At 36.6% G+C, this 18596-nt stretch overlaps 1 protein-coding gene across 1 annotated transcript in view; it reads right to left on the reverse strand.

The window, feature by feature from the left end:
• Nucleotides 1-18596, reverse strand: part of CSMD1 (CUB and Sushi multiple domains 1) — a 1651174-nt gene that overhangs the window by 58518 nt on the left and 1574060 nt on the right. Inside the window, exons 56-58 of the mRNA XM_045010124.1 lie at nt 4875-5063; nt 2151-2324; nt 686-868 (exon numbers count right to left, since the gene is read on the reverse strand). Of these exons, the coding sequence (XP_044866059.1) occupies nt 686-868; nt 2151-2324; nt 4875-5063 (546 nt within the window). The remainder of the gene's footprint in view (nt 1-685; nt 869-2150; nt 2325-4874; nt 5064-18596) is intronic.

The raw sequence follows: 18596 nt of genomic DNA on the forward strand, positions 1-18596 counted from the left end.
TAACTCCTTTTTAATTCAGGTTAAGGAAATATCATGAGTAGAAGCCTCTTCTGTTGCTTCTAGATGGAGAAATGAGCCCACTTTTTTGTAATAGGCTCTCATGAAATGACCCCTGAAGAGGAATGGGATGGAAAGGGTGTGGTAATGAAGGGGATAGCTGTGTTCTACATCCATTTGTCTAAGGTGATATCAAACTAAACCTGTTGGAATGGGGCAAAGTGGCTCCCAAAGATGGTTATTGGCTCCTGATGAATTCTGATGTGTCTCTTGACATTCCTGTCAAATCTACTACCTGGTAGATGGGGTGGTATGGGCAATGGAGGAGGTGGATGATGGGTTCCTTTGAGTATTGCAATCATTTTTAGGGAGATACTCTACAGCTGTCTACCCTGAGAACAAAAAAGACCTTGCTGCCTCTGTTTGGGCTGATATTTGTAAGGCAGTTTTCAGTAGAGAGTTGGTGTATAAATCCCTAGTGAATTAAGCTCTCTGCAGGCTTGGCAGTTTGGTAGGTTTTTGGTGTTTAAACAAAAGTGTAATGGCATGCCAGCTGCTTTTTATCAAATTTCTCCAGAGTAATTTAAAGGTACATTATTGGTGTAAGATTTTTTTTTAAAGGAAAAATCATCATTTAGCAATAAGGCATTCAATGTTGTAATAAATTTTTGCAACTGCCACTACTTACCATCACAAACAGGCTGTAAACCAGACCAAGAACCATTAAGCAAGCATGTGCGTTCTGCAGATCCTCTCAGCTGATAACCCATTTCACAAGAGAAACGTAGTAGACTTTTTATTTTGAATTCATCCCCGAGTCTCGACCCATGAGGTGGTACACCTGGATCATCACAATATCCAGGACTATTTCCTGTAAAACATAATGCAGTAGAATTACTGGCAGACAAGTTATATTTAACTATATTTATAGTAAGAGTTACACTACTAGCTGAATTGTTTCTGTTTTAATTAATCAGTTTGCTTCCGGGAGATTGAAAGTAAAAAAGTAACTTTTATGTCTATATCTGAATCTGATAAGATTTAATTCAAGCTCACAAAGTGATAAAAAATGAGTGATACAAGACAAATATTGCTATTGAAAACATTCTATCTTGTGTGATCAATTATTTCTTTAGCATGTATAACTTTTTATATTTGCTCAGTTTTATTGTTCTACATGTCTGCTGTTATTAATTTATAACAATCCTGCTTTAATTAAAATGATGAGTGTAAATCCCATATACTGCTTATTAATGCAGAGGGCTTCTGGTACAACTCAGAATATATAGACAGTGTATGTATTTTTTATTTTGTTTTTAAATCAAGCAACTATAGATACATATTCTCCTTCTTCTCCAAATATGGAATTCTTCCATCAAAAACTTCACCTGTCTCAAGTATTAAGATAGAAAACACAATTCAACCTCAGTAACAATTTTTTAATTAGACTAGATTTTTTAAAAAATCAGACGATGATTATAATGGTCCCTTCTGACCTTAGAATCTATGAATCCATAAAAATGTTATGATTTTGAGGTCCAGTATTGCAAGGCCCTGAAGGTATAGAAACTGAAACTTCCTACCAATGTAATCAGAATGTCATCTTTTCACCACAGGTCTGGCCTTTTTACATCAAATAAAATGGCCCAAACAGCATAGCGGGGCTATAAAAGACCCAGTTCTGGCTGGGAAAAAATCGCACAGCACAGACACTGGAAGAGCAGAGGGTATGTAACCGTATGTGGTTTACCATTTAATATCCTTGCTGGTTTGGTTTTGTGTCAGGTACGTTGTGTGTGTGGTAGCCTTAATGTTCACAAAAAATTGTGTATAAATAAAAATGAGCATATGTGCAAATGCAAAGCAGAACTGTGCAAGTGGGTAAATACTGTTTCATGATGTCATTTTATGTAGCATTGTACTGAACATAGTACAGAGAAGAAGGCTACCTACATAGTGATTAAGTGACTAAGGGTAAATGTATCAGGATGTTTGAATAAAGAGCTGCAACTGAAACAAGTCCGTACTGGAGGAAATAAAATAAAGCTGGAACAAAAAATTTATTTGACTGGAGTTAAAAAAATTGCTATTTGGGTACAGTTTTAATTATTTTAATTACAAGGTCACATTCACATGATGGTACATACAACTACCTGAACAGTGAGGGAGAGTTCCACTCCAGTGGCTATCTTCTTGGCACACTCTAGTAGAATTTCCTATGAGAGTTCGACTTGCTGTGCAAGAATAGTGAACTGTAGATCCATATGTGAATTTGTCTCCTGAAAGAACTGCATTGGCAGGAACTCCAGGATGTCCACAAGAAATGGCTACAAAGAGGAAAGAAAAACATTAATATCACATGGCTGTTCATTTTCAAATCACACAAACATCTGTGACAGACTTCTAAATATGAAGTCAGCTCTACCCAAAATAAACATAGTTGGGTTGCTCATGTATCATATGTTTAGTTCTGTTGTTGCTGTGAATGATTTATTCGTCTTTGTTAAGGTTAAGATCAAGAACTACACTCTAAACTCATTTATTTGACTTATCTTTCCCTAAATGATTTCTGCCACATCCAACAAGTCCCCCACCTACCCTTACAAAATCTTATAAACTAGATACACTGTATCAGCCACAGCCAGAAAAACGAGTCAGTGAGATTTTTAACATTTATTTCTATTTTTAGAATCAGATATTACAATGATGGGGAGAATCTTAATAAATAAGTAGAGGATAGATACAAAAAGTACAAAAATATGAATAATTAAGCCTGAAATTTTATCAGAGAAATTCGTAGAAGGCAGTGAATGATAGGAAATATATTTATGATCATTTTAGTGAATTATGAATTGCACATATTTATTTATTTTGGGTTTTGAAAAAAAAATCATACAGGCAAAGTTTTGTTTGTACACGTGTAAGAGTTGAGATTTGTTTAATCAAGAAACAAAATTAATCTCATTATTAAAAGAAATTCATAGCCAAACATTTTTTTTAATGGTTAGGTCTTCCATCAGGGAAAAGAAGTGAAGGGAAAAGAATTCTACATAATGTATGTAAAAAGGTCACAAAATTCAAATTTTATATATATATTTAATTTAATCAAACAATGTTGAATCATGAGCAAAGTTGTAACATCTCTGATCTGTTTGTGGGGAACTTGGGAAAAGAAAGAAAGGCTACTTTCATCAAACAGCATGTGATGGCCATGATGTAAAGGAAAAATTAAATATAATTAAAAAATAATACACAAGTACTGTTTTACACTGAAAGTAATAGTCTCTTTCTATTTTTACTGCTAAACTGAGAATTTTTAACAAAAAAGTTTCTATATTGGGTTAGGTATTTATAACCCGATCCAAGCACTTTTTAAAAAAAGTTTGATACTTGGAGTAAGAGAGCAGAACAATGTCTGATTCCTTTGAGGAATTAAAGTCTCTCATGGTATTTGGAAATCTGCTTATGAATTCAAATATCAACGAGCCAAATCTTATAGTCCCCACTGAAAAACTCTAATTCAATTGGGAAAGGAATGTGAGATTTGTCCTATCGACAGTTAAAAGGATTTGTGTATGTCAGGAAAATAAAATGGATAGATTTGAATTATAGTGCAACAGAGGCAGTAAACCAGTGCCAATTTCTGCTGTTCATTACACAGAGAACAAAATTTATCCTGGTCTGTGGAATTTCCCTGGTGTCTTCATTTTAGTGAATCAGGGGGAATGATAGAGAGAAGTGGGGTAGGTGCCACAAAGGTCCATATATAATTTTCATTATGTTGTGAATAAATGTGTGAATGTGTGCTTGGGTGTATAAAGTATTCTTGCCAGTGGTTTATTTTTAAACTGTGTCTAAACATACATTATCTATACTTTTCTTTAATATTGATAATCTCAATGAACCTGATTTTCAGAGTTACTGAGCACCCTCAGCTCGTATCTACTTGCACTGGAAATATGAGTGCTCTGTACTTCTGAAAATCAAGCCCAGAGTGCTTCACTGCAGAAATATTGGTTATGGAAGGTATGTGGAATGAGACAGACAGACAAAAGAAAAGAAAAGAAAAGAAATCACAGGTTTTACAGGACAAGACTGCTAATCTGGTTCAATCTGATTAAGGTGTGTGCTAATACAATAAACCAGGAAGTAAACCATGGAATATATCACCAGCAAAAACAATGAAATCATTTAATGAGCATGGAAATTAAAATATTTTTGTGAGCTGTTCATATTTCCCTAAATGTCACAGTAATTCAGAAACCTGATGTCAGAAAGTGAATGGAGACCAATCAAAGGGAAAATGAAAGCTAGTTAAATTGTTCATTTCTAGAGATATGAAACTCACTAAGATGATCATAAAAACCAGCAGAACTCACCAGAAATCTTTCTGAAAATAAATAAATGAAATGGGGTTATCAGAATCTCCCTCCTAAACAAATTATCCTGTGCAAAGCTGCCCCTTTATCTCCTTCCACATGTGCACTAGCAGATAATAACGACTCAGATGGTTCTTCATTAAAAAAGAAAATCCTAGCTCTCAGATGAGCATTAATGGTTTTAAATTATTAACCAAAATAACATGTAATACAAATATAATAATTTAAATTTTCTCTGGGTATTTCTGGATATCAAAAGGACAACAAAAGGCAAAATTGTCTTTTTTAAATTGACTGACAGCATTTAAAATTATATGATCTAAAATACATTTACATTTTACAAGTAAGGGTTGTGAGCCATCTTGGTTTTAGTGGAGTCTCAATAAATGGCACAGTTCAGTCCAAGAAAAGTTCCCAAATACACATGGTTAGGCATTAGCTGATATTTCTGCCCTTTCTGACAGAGGTGCATGTCAATTCAATTTAATGAATACTTACGCAAACATTTGGGTAGTGACCTATCCCACAAGCCATTAGCCTTACAGGTCAAAGCAGATGAGCCCAAGATGTAAAATCCTTTCTTACAATGGTACACCACGCTGATTCCATACTTGAAACTTTCAGGGTAATTCTGCTGCCCATGACGAATAGCATTTTCCACAAAGCCTGGATCAGAACAGTTCACCACTACAAGACAAACATGTGTTTGTCACTAATTTGTAAACACAATGTCATGAATACAGATCAAGAGAGAATACTCCACATTACTTCACTAACGGCTCATGAGCAGGATCTGTGGTCATGGACCTATGATTTTGGCTTGATTTTAGGACTCCTTACATATTAGGTTTTTTTCAAACTGCCTAGTGCTTTTTGATACGAAGATACCATCCAAAGAGTAAAAAAAAAATAAAAAAATCTAGCCCCTATAAGAGTCTGTCAGGGCTGGCCTTTCAGACACGTGAAGAATGTACGTGTCCTGACAAATTTTTGGACTCCCCTGACTAATTTGAGGCTCTGGTGATCATATGGAGCTCTATGGCTGCTGCAAGTTCCTTTCTAATTTCTATCTGTAGCTGCACTACAATCATTGCTTCTGGTCACAAGAGGAGCATCTCAATGGAGGAGCTAACTTTGCTGAAACCCTTGGAGAACTGAGAATGAAAACAATTTTCAAACACTGGCTACTCTGCATTGACTTAGCATAAACTGCTGAGCTCCAATTCTCCTATCAGTTCATAGAAAAGCTGGCGGTGGCCTAAGGGTTCCCCATATCTGCCCCTTCCACCAGTGAGGCTGCAGGTTCTAGCTCCACAGCTACTCAAAACACTGTTGTTTCTCCAGCTGCAAGTGTGGTTCTTAGCCAGTAAACCACCTATAATTCATCTGTGGGGACTGCAGCACAATCTTTATTGACAAAGAACTGAGACAATGCAAGGCCATTTTCACAGCTACTTGTGCCTCCCCAGTAGCTCTGTGCCCCCTAAAGCTCTGCAAAGGCTTCCCAGTGGCACGGCTCTCACAGAATATTATGGGTGTTACTACACTATGTGTGGAAGGATGCAACATATGCTTGCTAGTGTGGTGGAGAGAGGATCGCAACTCCTTCAACCCTTTCTGCTGGAGTAACAAGTGCCACTGTAGTCACAAGCTCTGCACATTCTTCTGCTCCTTTAGGACTAAGATTGTAATAGTGCTTATCCACTGTGCATGGGACCATGGAGTGTAAAGGCTCCTTGCTTCCTCTCCTTGCTTAAGCACCTGGCACAGGGCTGAGCACAATCTGGCCCTGAGTATGTTGTTTTAATATGAAATCAATCAAATCTAACTATTTCTAAAACTTGCACTTCAGTTTAAACAGCCCAGAAACTTTTTCTCATTTTGAGTTTCCTGTAATGTGTGCACAAACAGCCTATAATAATAAAAAGAAAATACATTTCTCACTATTAACACATAGAAGGAAAAATATATCATTATTGGGAGATGCAGCACTTTATGTGGGAGATGACACACCATAAGGCAGCTGTATTTCACACAGCTTTCAGCAAGCTTAACCAATTATGTCCTTGTCACACGTCTCTCTTTTTAAAATTTATATCCCCAATCCTTATTCTTTGAGCTAATCCTCCTTTTGTACATATAGCAGAGGCTCTTTTCCATTGGTAGAAGCAAGATCGTGATGCTGAGACTGAAATCTCCATGGTAAAATCTTGACAGTGATGTTTATTCTTCTGGCACTGTACACCACCAGTGTGGTGAAAAGCTGTTGTAAATGCTATCCTCTGCTCCTCTCATCTCTTCACCACAGATGTAAACAAGGACAGAAAAAGTTTTAGAAAATCAATTTATTCTACATGTAAAATAACCCACTGTTTTGGTATACACCTCTACCTCGATATTACACTGTCCTCGGGAGCCAAAAAGTCTTACCGTGTTATAGGTGAAACTGCGTTATATCGAACTTGCTTTGATCCACCGGAGTGCACAGCCCCGCCCCCCCGGAGCGCTGCTTTATCGCCTTATATCCAAATTCTTGTTATATCAGGTCGCATTATATCGGGGTAGAGGTATATGTGGAGTAGAACAAATTGCACAGTGATTTCTAGAAGTACGTTTTTGCATTTTACTAATGTGCAATTGTGAATACACACCAAGAGGACTTCTTATTATCAAACCATTTTTTAAAAAGTGAAATTCTATCATAGAGATTACTAAAGAGGAAAAACATTAATATATTTATTATCAGACACAACAGAACCAATCAGTCTCTGCAAATGTTCACTCATGAGTATTCTCTCTGAAGGAATTTTATTTAGTGAGGAAGGGAAGTAACTGGACAGTAAGGAACCTGCAGTATTCTAATACTTCATTAATATTGACAATAACAGAATTATACTTTTTTTTTTTTACTGATCTCTCTCTTTTTTAAATCGTAGTTTTAATGTTATGAAATGTCTATGGCCTCATTCTGCAATGGGCTCTGTGCGGGCAGATACCTGTGCATGTGCAGAGCCCCATTGACTTCAGAGGAAACTGGGATTCCACATAGATTGGGCCTTACTCTTTTCTCCCATGCAAAATCACAAAATTCATATAACTTGTCTGCCAGTTAAACTCAGTTTCTTGCCATATCTGTGTTCCCTTCATTTCATTCTCAGCAGTCTCCCCTCTCTACTATTTGCATCTTTAGCCTCCCTTGATTTGCTACTCAGTTGCTGTTTTTCTCCCTGAAGCCTCCTCTCTAGAACTCCAGATGCTCATCACAAGAGGTTTCACTGTGAGTGCCATGTCCGGCATACCCTTAGGATATAGGCGTAGCCCTCTCCAAGAAGCAAGCACCAAGAAGGAAGCTTGAGCCACACCTTGAGAGAAGGGCTATTCAAGTTTTAATAATGTTGAAAAAATGCAGTTGTTTCCTCATTCATTTTTTCAAGTTACTATCAGTCTGATATTGCTTCCAAAATTAGGATGGAAACCAAAATCAATCACAGCACTCTAAATATTTCCTGTACTCCCTTATTACAGCTGGATTACAGCTCCTTAAGTACCAGTGAGGAACAAATACTGCACTGTATCAGGCCTTGAAATAGGATTCTGTTTTATGCTCTTTGCTAGGCACACAGACTGTAAAAGGAAAAATCTTATATTGCTGCTATAGCTTTCTTCATCCCATTTATACCATCATATTTCACCTTTGTGTTAATGAACACTATACTGAATTTTCACTCCAGCTGACAAGGATCTTATTTTTTTTGTTTGTTTTTTGTTTTGTTTTTAAACTTTACTGGAAACAAATTATCTGCACTCTAGTGGACAGAAAATACAAGATGTTTCATCAGCTTATATACATAAGTTGCAGTTTTGTGCTTTGTACTTTACAATGTCAGTGTTTCACTGTATCCAGTCTAACAAAAATCAGCAGGTATTTCCATGCCATTCTACACAATTTCAACTTATTTAAAAAAGAATAAACTGTGAGAAGTCAGTATGTTATGGTCAATCTTTGTTTTTTATTATTATTATTATTTATTATATATATTTGTGCATGGTGTCTTGGGGGGAGATTGTTTAGGGTGGGTTGTGGTTTTTTTTGGTTGTTTTCATTATTCTTTCAATACTAGTTGGCTTTAAAGTTACTAACACATACGCATGTACAACCGTAACTCCATAAAGATTGTGAATTTCCAACTGGGGAGTTAACAGGAAGACTTTAAACTACCTTTACCAATCCTAGGTCCTGAAAGCAGCCTAGTTATGCCCGCACCATAGCTTTCTTTCACCACTTCTCAGCCTGGGAATTATAGAGAATTACTATGCTGGTTCAGTACTACCCAAGGACTCTATATTCTGGGACTCCTCCAATGACTGGACTCTACTGGCCTATTGGACAGCTTTCCACTGATGGAGTAGTACAAAACTGCTCCATTCTGTTGGGGCACCAGGGAAATCATTCACAATGATTCACTAATGTGGTAATAAAGTAGGAAAAATCTCTATACTGCATGCCCAACATACAATACAAAAGTCATTACAAAGCACATACAACTAAAAAGAAAATGAAAATATTATGTTTTGATGATTTTTTCCACCCTTAAAGGTTACAAAATAAAACATTTGGTAAATTAAGTTTGACCAAAGATTTAGACTAATTACCAAAAGCAGTGCTATTTTGACAAAAATATCAATTGTAGACTTGCAAATAGCAGTAATTTATAAATAAACAAAAGAAAGAACAAAAGAATGAAAGAAAGAACATCCTCTGTCCCCAAGCTGACTTAACATATAGTGCTTAAGAATCCCTCAAAACAAGATTTTGAATAAAACATATTAAAGGTACGAAACTAGCATAGCGACGTTTATACCCAATATCTTGCAAACTGTACCCAAATGAAAGGAAAATATTCTTGACAACTCCTGTGAAAATCAGATTGAAACCAAACATAAAATGTGTTACTTTTCTGGTTAGGATGATGTGAACTTTTTTAAAGCAGAAGATTTATAAAAAATATTTGTTTAAAATCTGACAGAGTAGATATAAAAGAGGATCTGTAGAATGTATGGTGCTCTTTTATTGCAAAAAAAACATGTATGTGCAGACTAATGCTTATTTTTGCCATAACACAAATAAAGATTTATTTTTATTGTATGTTTTAAAACTTCAACTATTATATATGTACACATTTTGGAAGAGTCATCTTCTTGGAGCAAGGATTCTCATTTTCTATGTTTGTACAGCACCAAGCACAATACAGCCCCGACCTAGCTGGCTGCTAGGTCTACTTCAGTATAAATGGTAAATAAATAAAATAATAATAATAGTAATAATACTCACTGCTTTATAAAAAAAAACATTTAAAGCAGAATTTTATGCTTTGCTAAACTTTTATGTGGTATGGAACATAAGGACCCAATCTTAGAATAATTTCAGTACATGCCTGCCTTTGCTGTCATGAGGAGTCTCATTTAACTTGTAAAACTCATAACATGGACTACTCATGAGTGAAATTACTTGAATGCTTAAGTATCTGCAGGATTGAGCCCTAATTTCGGTTTGATCACAACTACCAACACTTGAAACAGCAGCACTTCTAAGAAAAAGTGATGTTTGTGGTACATGTGTTTTCATCAATTTCACTGGCTGAAGTGAAACAGAACAGATTCCCCTTGTTGATCCAATAGGATTATCTTGGGTTCCAATCCTGAGAACACTTATGCATGTACTTTAACTCTGTGTGCAGGCTTGTTAACTCCCTTAAAAATAAGGACTGTAGGATAGGTTATCCCTTATGTGTGTACTAACAATAGGAACCTCATTATATACTAGTATGCATGTTGAAAAAAGAATATATTATGAACTGGTGAAAGGTTGCAATGGTGAATCAGTTGCAGATAAACATCCTGATCCTAGTTTGCAGAAATATATCACTTTACAAACATACAGTTATGAAGTAGATTAATATTTCTATCAGCATTTTACACATAGGTGAACTTAGGTTCAAGGTAATTAGAAGAATAATTTCATACAATAACACAGTAAATCAGCATCAGCACCAGGTTTACAATCCAGATAACACGATTGGCCATCTTACTCCTAATACTCTAAACTCCAGAAGAATTGTTTACCCTGTCTATGGCTCTCCTTCTCTTTACTGAAAGGGGCATCACCATTATCCATAATCATCCAAAGAATAAAAAAAGATATTGAAACATTTTGAAAATTGCTCCAATTTCTTGAAAGTTGTGTGAGCTGACAAAGGCAAATTTTGTCTCAAAACTCTTCCATCACTAACTGTTTGCTCAACTCTTGTACTGGATCTGTTGCTGTACTAACCATTTGTCATAACTACATGCTTTCTATTTCATTTTCCACACAATTCAGATTGCAAAAATAAAATATTCTGAATTTTCTGAAGTTTGAGCTTTGGGTTAACAGCTATTCCTGCCAAGCTATCTCCTGCCAAGCCAATAATAGGAAATTAAGCAGAAAGACTATTGTTTCAAGATGATATGTTGCCCTACAGCTATTCAAAAGCAATTTTAACTGAATTATCTCTGAAACAGAGTAGGGAGAATAGAAACACTTAATTCTCTGGGAAGACTGGAAACATGGCATATTTAAAGGATATATTAAATTCCCAAAGAATCATTTTGTCTGTGTGATATAGTGTTCTCATTCTTATATCAGCAGCATCTATCTAGCCAACTCAGTGATGTGTAAAATGCAGGATACTTGCTGAATATATAATTTATGCTTGTGGTCTGTGCACCAAAATTGCTGCATCATGCATGAATTCTTATCAAAAGTTTATGCAAAAAAGGATATCCTGTACAATGGAAAAGTATTGTAAAATTTACCCTTCAATGTCATTTAAATGAACCTATGTTTTTAAAAAGATATATATGAATTTAGTGTGACTAACAAGGACTGCAGTAAGGGATGCTTTAGGAAAGAATTTGAGCTGGTTGGCACATAGAACTAAACCAGAAGATTCCCTGATTGCCCTTCACCCTGGAGACCCAGGTGTAAATCAAGGCAAGAGAGTAGAAAGAGATTGCTTTCTCACAATGACAGCTGTCAAAGATTACATGGGAAATGAGTTCTGGCACTCTCAATTTAGTTTATTGAGAAAGGCAGAAGAATGGTTAAGTCTGCCCTGATGATTCTGGAATCTCACTCTGAGTAGATTCAAACCCATGAGGACAAAGAAGTGAAGACTGTGTCAGAGTCCTTTGGGCAGTTTTCTGTTAAAAAGTTGAAAGCTCATTAAAAAGTACATCATTCCCAGCATTTCATTTCCTGTTCTTTTTTTATTTTTACAAGACAGGAATATATGGTTAAACTTAAAAAAAAAAGATATCTGTCCAAACAGCATTAAAAAAATAAAAACTTTTTGTTTGAAAAACACTGCATTATTATCAATCACTAACAGAATATGGATTTTAAACACACATTTGAGTTGTCACTCATGGTAAATCAAGGCAGAGGTTTCACTCTATAAGTGCAAGGCAAATCCTAGGAGACACTACCTTAGTAGTAGTAGGCATCCTTTAGTCTCAAGGGATCATGAGTGTGCTCCCTGGAGAGGTAAAGAATTTACTCAGTTGATTTTATGGCAACCATGAATGTGGCTGAAGAGACCCCCCTCAAGAGAGACAATCTCTGACGCATCTGTCACATTTAAAGGTGACCCTTTGGGCTCTTCCTTCTGAGAGCTCCTTTCTCCTCTGCTAAACTGGACTGCTTCCTCTCGTAACTCCGGAGACATTTGCTAAAGCTCTTGTTTCCAAAGGCTGAGGTCTTGAGTGTGATCTTCCCATTCGTGCATATCCAACTGTCCACTAGGCTTTGAAGATGAGCTTCTGTGTGGATTGTTAATGCTGCGTCAACAGTAAAGAGGAGATGTTGGATAAAGGCCTCCCGAGTCTTGGTTTTAGATCTGAGTCTTGCACGATTGAACAGCTTTCCATCCAATCTTGTGTGCAAGTAGATTCCCTCAGTTGAGGAACCAAAAGCTTGTTTCAGTAGCAGGGAAGATCCCAAACAGAGAGGGGGCAAGTACACAACCTTGCTTAACTCCACTATGAATCTGGAAAGCCTCAGAAACTGAGTCATTGTATTGAACTGGGCTGTACATGTTTTCATGGAAGGATCAAATCATGCTTAAGAGCTTGGAAGGACATCCAATCTTTTCAACAAGTGTGAATAGTCTTCTACTGACAAAGTCAAAAGCCTTTGTGAGATCAATGAAGGTTATGTAGGGGGGCTTTTTTTGTTCTATGCACGTCTCTTGTAGTTGTCTCAGTGAGAAGATCATATTGATAGTAGACCTTTCAGCTCTGAAACTGCACTATGATTCAGGGTAGATTCTGTCTGCAAGGGTCTGAAGTCTATTCAGGACAACTTGGGCAAAGGCTTTTCCCATAATACTAAGAAGGGAAATGCCATGATTGTTGTTACAGTCACTCCTGTCACCCTTGTTTTTATAGAGAGTGATCATGTTGGCATCTCTCATTTCTTGTGGTACTTCGCCTTTTTTCCAGGAGAGGCAGAGCAACTCATGAAGGTTTTCCTCATTTTATGACCTCAGATGGTATGCAGTCTTTTCTGGGGGCCTTTCCATTGGGGATGCCATCTATGGCAAGGCTAAGCTCCTCGACAGTCAGTTCATCATTGAGTTGGGTCATAACAGGCAGGCTTTTGATGGCCTGCGTCCGTACCAATATTTTCATTAATCAGGTCAGGCTATGTCTGCTACCATAATGAAAGTAGATTGTACTACCTGCAGCTTATCAAACCTACTGCCTTGTGGGTAGCCCAAGAGAGTGTAAGGCTAAGGGAGCAACCCCTGACAGAAAAGCCCCACTGCCTTCTGGGTGAATTTGGGAGAATGTAAGGCTATGAGAGTAAACTCAGATAAAAATCTGGAGTGGAACCTCAAAGGCAATCCGGTACTAATATTTTATTATCTTTCTGGCAACTCCTGAAGCAGATTGGGTACTAGATGTATTGGTTCTTCCTCTCCTCTGGATTTTACCGGTGATGCCGAGAGGGGAATCATGAAGCATGGGCAACTCAGGGCCTCCATATCATCTGCCCAGGCTTGTGCCCTGGAGAAGTACTCCAGCTTCGCCTCAAACATTGACACAACCCAGGAGGCAGCAGTCACCGGTTCTAAGCGCTTACTCATTGGCGTAGAGTTGAGCACCAAAAGCTGTCTCCAACAGTAGGAGAGATCATCGTATCTAACTGGACAACCATTGCCTTCATAACACTGGACAGCCCCCAGACAATAGGGTGCTATCCTCCCACAGTCTCCCTGCTTCAATGGGTGCTTGGAGCTTAGAGTTTTATAACTTGACAAGTGGACCGTAACCAATGCACCAGGCAAATCATGTAAAAGAAAGAAAACACCCTTAAAGATAGGGTGCTGGAATGGTCGCACCATGACAACTGGATTATCTGAGGACCTTCACCAGATCAACAATGCTCATTAAACTGACGTGATTAATGACAAGCTGAAATGACAAAATGTGGATATCACATCCCTCCAAGAAACATGGCTAGCATTGAGTGCATCTCTCAGAGAAAAAGAATATACATTTTTTTTCTGGCAGGGGAAAAGAGCAGAAGAAACACAAGAGCACAGAGTGTGATTTGCCATCAAGAACTCACTTCTGGGGATGATTAAGCCACCCACAAATGGATCAGAGAGAATTTTGGTACTATAGTTGTTCACATCTGAGGGCCCAGTCAATTTTGTGAGTGTGTATGCCCCAACACCACCATCAGCAAGATTCTGGCCATCAGTAAGTTTAGGCTCCAAATTAGACAGAGGTTTCTAACCTTCAGAGGAGTGAAGTTCTGGAACAAACTTCCAATGGAAGCAGTAGGGGCAAAAAACCTAACTGGCTTCAAGACTGAACTTAATAAGTTTATGGAGAGGGAATGGTATTATGTAATTGCCTACAATGTCATGTAGCTGATCTGTGACTGCTAGTAGCAAATATCCCCAATGGCTTGTGAGGGGACACTAAATGGTTGCAACAGAGAATTCTTTCCCAGCTGTCTGGCTGGTGGGTCTTGACCAAATCTCAGGGTCCAATTGACTACCATATTCCTTCCTGGGGAAGGAATTTTTCCCCAGGTCAGATTTGCGAAGACCCTGGGTTCTTTTTGCCTTCCTCTGCAGCATGAGTCACTTCCAGGTCTAACCTAGACAGAGTAAATAGTGGATTCTCTGTAACCTGAAGTCTTCAAATAATGAGTTGAGGAATTCTGTAACTCAGCCAGAGGTTATGGATCGATTACTGGAATGGGTGGGCGAAGTTCTATGGTCTGAAATCTGCACGAGGTTAGACTAGTTGGTCATGATGGTCCCTTCTGGCCTTAAAGTCTATGAGTATGTGTGTTCATACCGGTATAACTGTAACCATATAATTAGACCAGTATAAATGATAAAACATTCCCTGAATACAAGGCCTTAGTCTGTAGCATCCTTATTTAAAAACTGTTTTTTCAGTCGTGTATGAAAGGAAGGAGAACAATGTGCTTTCAAAGTATGACACAATTGGGAGCAAGTCTGCCAGCTATCAAAGAATTTGTAGATTTCCACAAAAACATAATGTGATTTAAGCTTTTGTTTATGTTCTGCTCTAAGTTATTAATTCTGCTCTTTCTCCAGTGCACACTGTATAAAACAAAATTGTATCTATTATATAAATGTATGTGAGATGATCATCGTGCTGATATGAGTGAATTTCATTCCAGTTAGGAGATATTTTTACAAGCCTTATAAGTAACTGCTTACTGTGAATAAATGCATGTTGGACTTTGTTTTTGTTTTTAAAAAAGCATGTCCATCAAACTGGTACCTAAGGTACTTCTAGCTCAATGTTTCAACCACTAACTCATACCACCTGCAACTATTCAAAGGGCTTTTTAGACCACGTGCTATTGAGGTGGAAAACAACCAACTAAGGACTTCAGGATAAATATTTATTTAGGCACATGAAATAATCACTCAATATAACAAGAATTGCAATTGACTATAACAAGATTTTTTTCCAAAAATTCACACCAACACTATCATCACTTAAACTCCTCCCATGAAAGCAATGGTAGAAGCATTAGTCTAGAAAGACACAGATGTTTTAAACATCACACGGTGTAGATGTGATCTAAGGAAGTTAGAAGACAAAGGATGAAATGTGGGCCCCATTGACATCAATAGCAAAATTCCTATTCAGTTCAATGGGGCCAGGATTTCACCCATTGTGTTTAAAACACTGGCAACTGCCAGAAACCCCTGCATATACCAGTGCTCTCACAATTTTTACCACCAACACAGATGGTGGTAGCAATGTTAGGAAAGCCTAATGTTGAAACAGCCTAGTGGTCCTCAGGTCATATTTGGATATAAAATGTCAAGTAATTAGATGCTTTTATGTAAACAGATTCTGGACATAATGGGCTAAACAGGAGTTACTGTAACCTTTTGTTTACAGTATGATTTTTGTTTGTAAAGTAAATGGGTTCTTCCTTTAGTGAAAAGGCCTGCTAGGAACTTTTTAGTTAAAGGATTACTGACAAAATAGGTTGCCATGATCTATTATGGCAACAGAAATACTGTAAATTGTCTAGCTGTATTTGCAAATGTTTACTGAGCATGGCAAATAATCCTGCTGCAAATTGAAATAAAATAACCTTTTCTTCTACAATAGCAAAAACATTGCTGTCTATTTTGTAGTTATGGCATGCACAATTACAATGAGTGAAGCCAAAAGTTCAAGTGAACTAGACTGAGATTTGGAAGAATGGTTCATGTAAAATCTCTGTTGAATTAAAGGGTACAGGTCTGCTAGCATCATTAATCCTTTTGTACTAGGATACTCTAGAAAGTGGAAGTTTTCTCTTCCCTATTCACAATTTCACTAAAAAAGTCATATTTTACTATAGCTAATGGTCCCCCTCCATTACTCAAATAGGAGACTTATAGGGCAAAGATACGTGTTATATGAAGAGGTGTTCAGGAGGAAGCACTGTTTCCTCTAAACAAATTCTGAATCAATGTATTTGGATGAAAGGTGCTTTATATAGTATAGATGGAGTGAATTTATACAAGTACTCTAGTAAAAATATTTTCAACTTAATTTCTACAAATTTTGGTTGAAAATATTTTGAATAAAATGTGAAACAATCTTTGGAAATTCCAACAAAATAAAAATTCAAATTGCAGAACATTTTGAAAAACAAATGTAATTCTTTGGTATGACTTTTCTCCAAGTATATTTAGGTGCAGGGTATAAAGTGACAATTACGGGGACCTGTTCAAAACACAAAACATATGGTTTCACTAGCTGTGCTAAAAGAGGTCATTTTGGGTTTTTTATATTTTATAGAGTGAAATGGAGGAGATTCAGTATCAAATTGTGAAAAATGAGATATTTTAGTCTACCTTTCTCTCTTCTTTTCCCCTTCATAAGTGGCATAATTCAGGCAGGTATTTTATTTCATGTCTTCTGCCCAAAATAACCTGAAACTGTCTTCATCTAAGATTGGACCCCTCAATCCAAATTATTAAAAAAATATAAACAAACAAAATTACTAAAATAATTATGCTAAAATAATCATAAGGTTCAGACAGAAAACTCTCAAAAAACAAGCACATACTGAGGTATAACTCAGAGCCTTATTGGACCAAGTACTGTTCTCAGTTATACCCATAATCACCCAGTGGAGCAGGGGAGGTGGCATTGATGTAACTAAGTTCAAAGGTGCTGTCTAGTGTACTCAGTTATAGTGCTACAATTATACAGGTGTATTTTTACCAGTATAAACACACACAGACAGGAGTCTTGCTGGAGCACAGCAAGGGGGCTCAAACATGCAGTATGTCTCTCTTGCTGCTCCTTTTAGCAGGTATCAAATGCTCTCTGGTCATTGTGGTTCCATATACTTGATCCTAAAGGCAGCATACAAACATTTTTTGGTGTTTCATTTCTTTCCTAGCACATTCATAGAGACATAGATTTTAAGGCTACAATACATTTATTTAAATTAACATAAATAATCTCATTGGCTTCAACAGGACAACCCACATGTGAGAAGTTAAGCACATACATTATTGTTTTCAGGATTGTGGCCCAAGTTATTGTTGTACAGTGGGTAAAACTTTTCCAAACGAAAATACATAATACGCACCAATGAGATAAACACGGTTAAAAGATAAATACGCTTCAATGAATAAAAAATTATTCCCTTTGGAAAAACAAACACTACAATAAATAAAAGGAAATAGTATATTGGAGTCATTTAAGTGACAAAAATGATTCTTAGGAGGATGCCAGAAAGCTCCTTATTCTAGATTATGAAATAATGACTCTGCAGGAGATAATCATTTCTGTTGTATATAGAAACAAATAGACACACTACTCATGTTCATCGTAGCATAGTTTTGAGTTACAGAAGCACTGAAAGTACTTAATTCTCATTCTCAACTATTCTGCCTTAAAAAGTTAGGTTTGATCATTGTAAATTATATATTTATAAATAATAATAGCAGAATATTTCTCAGGATGTAGTTTTAATAATTGGAGAAAAGATATATGGATACTAATATATTACCACAATATCGAATATTACTTATAGAAAACTAAAATAATAAAGAAGCAGAGTACAATTATGAAACAATACCAGTTCTTAAGTCAAATTTTTTCCAGATTTTATTATTATAAAATACAATGTAATTGAAATGCTGTTTCTTAACAGCCCCAACAAATAGATCATAGCTTCATATAGCAGATATCTGGAATAGAACTCTTGGTTTTAAACTACTTTAGCAGCATTGCACCCCAAATCATACAACAATAATCTTAAACCAAATCTGCATCAAATATTTCCTTTCTGTTCAAACTAAGTATTTTCTCATGTATGACTCCTGACAAAATAGTGGTTATTACATTTTAGGGAACACATCTAAATAACACCAAAGGATTCTTTAGACCAATAGTAATGGCCAACAGCATGATGTAGCTCTTTTTAAAGTGTGGTTTACTCTGTAAAGAGATTTTTTTTTAATGGCAACATGTTGCTATGTTGACTATGTCTCTGTTTCTATATCTAATATGTTCAGTTTGCCAGTTTTTCTAACTACCAGCCTTGTAAACTCAGACTAGGATCTTTTTTTTTTAATGGCAAAATGTTGCTATGTTGACTGTGTC

Source organism: Mauremys mutica, chromosome 3 (genome assembly GCF_020497125.1).
Source record: "Mauremys mutica isolate MM-2020 ecotype Southern chromosome 3, ASM2049712v1, whole genome shotgun sequence".
Lineage (NCBI taxonomy): Eukaryota > Metazoa > Chordata > Testudines > Geoemydidae > Mauremys > Mauremys mutica.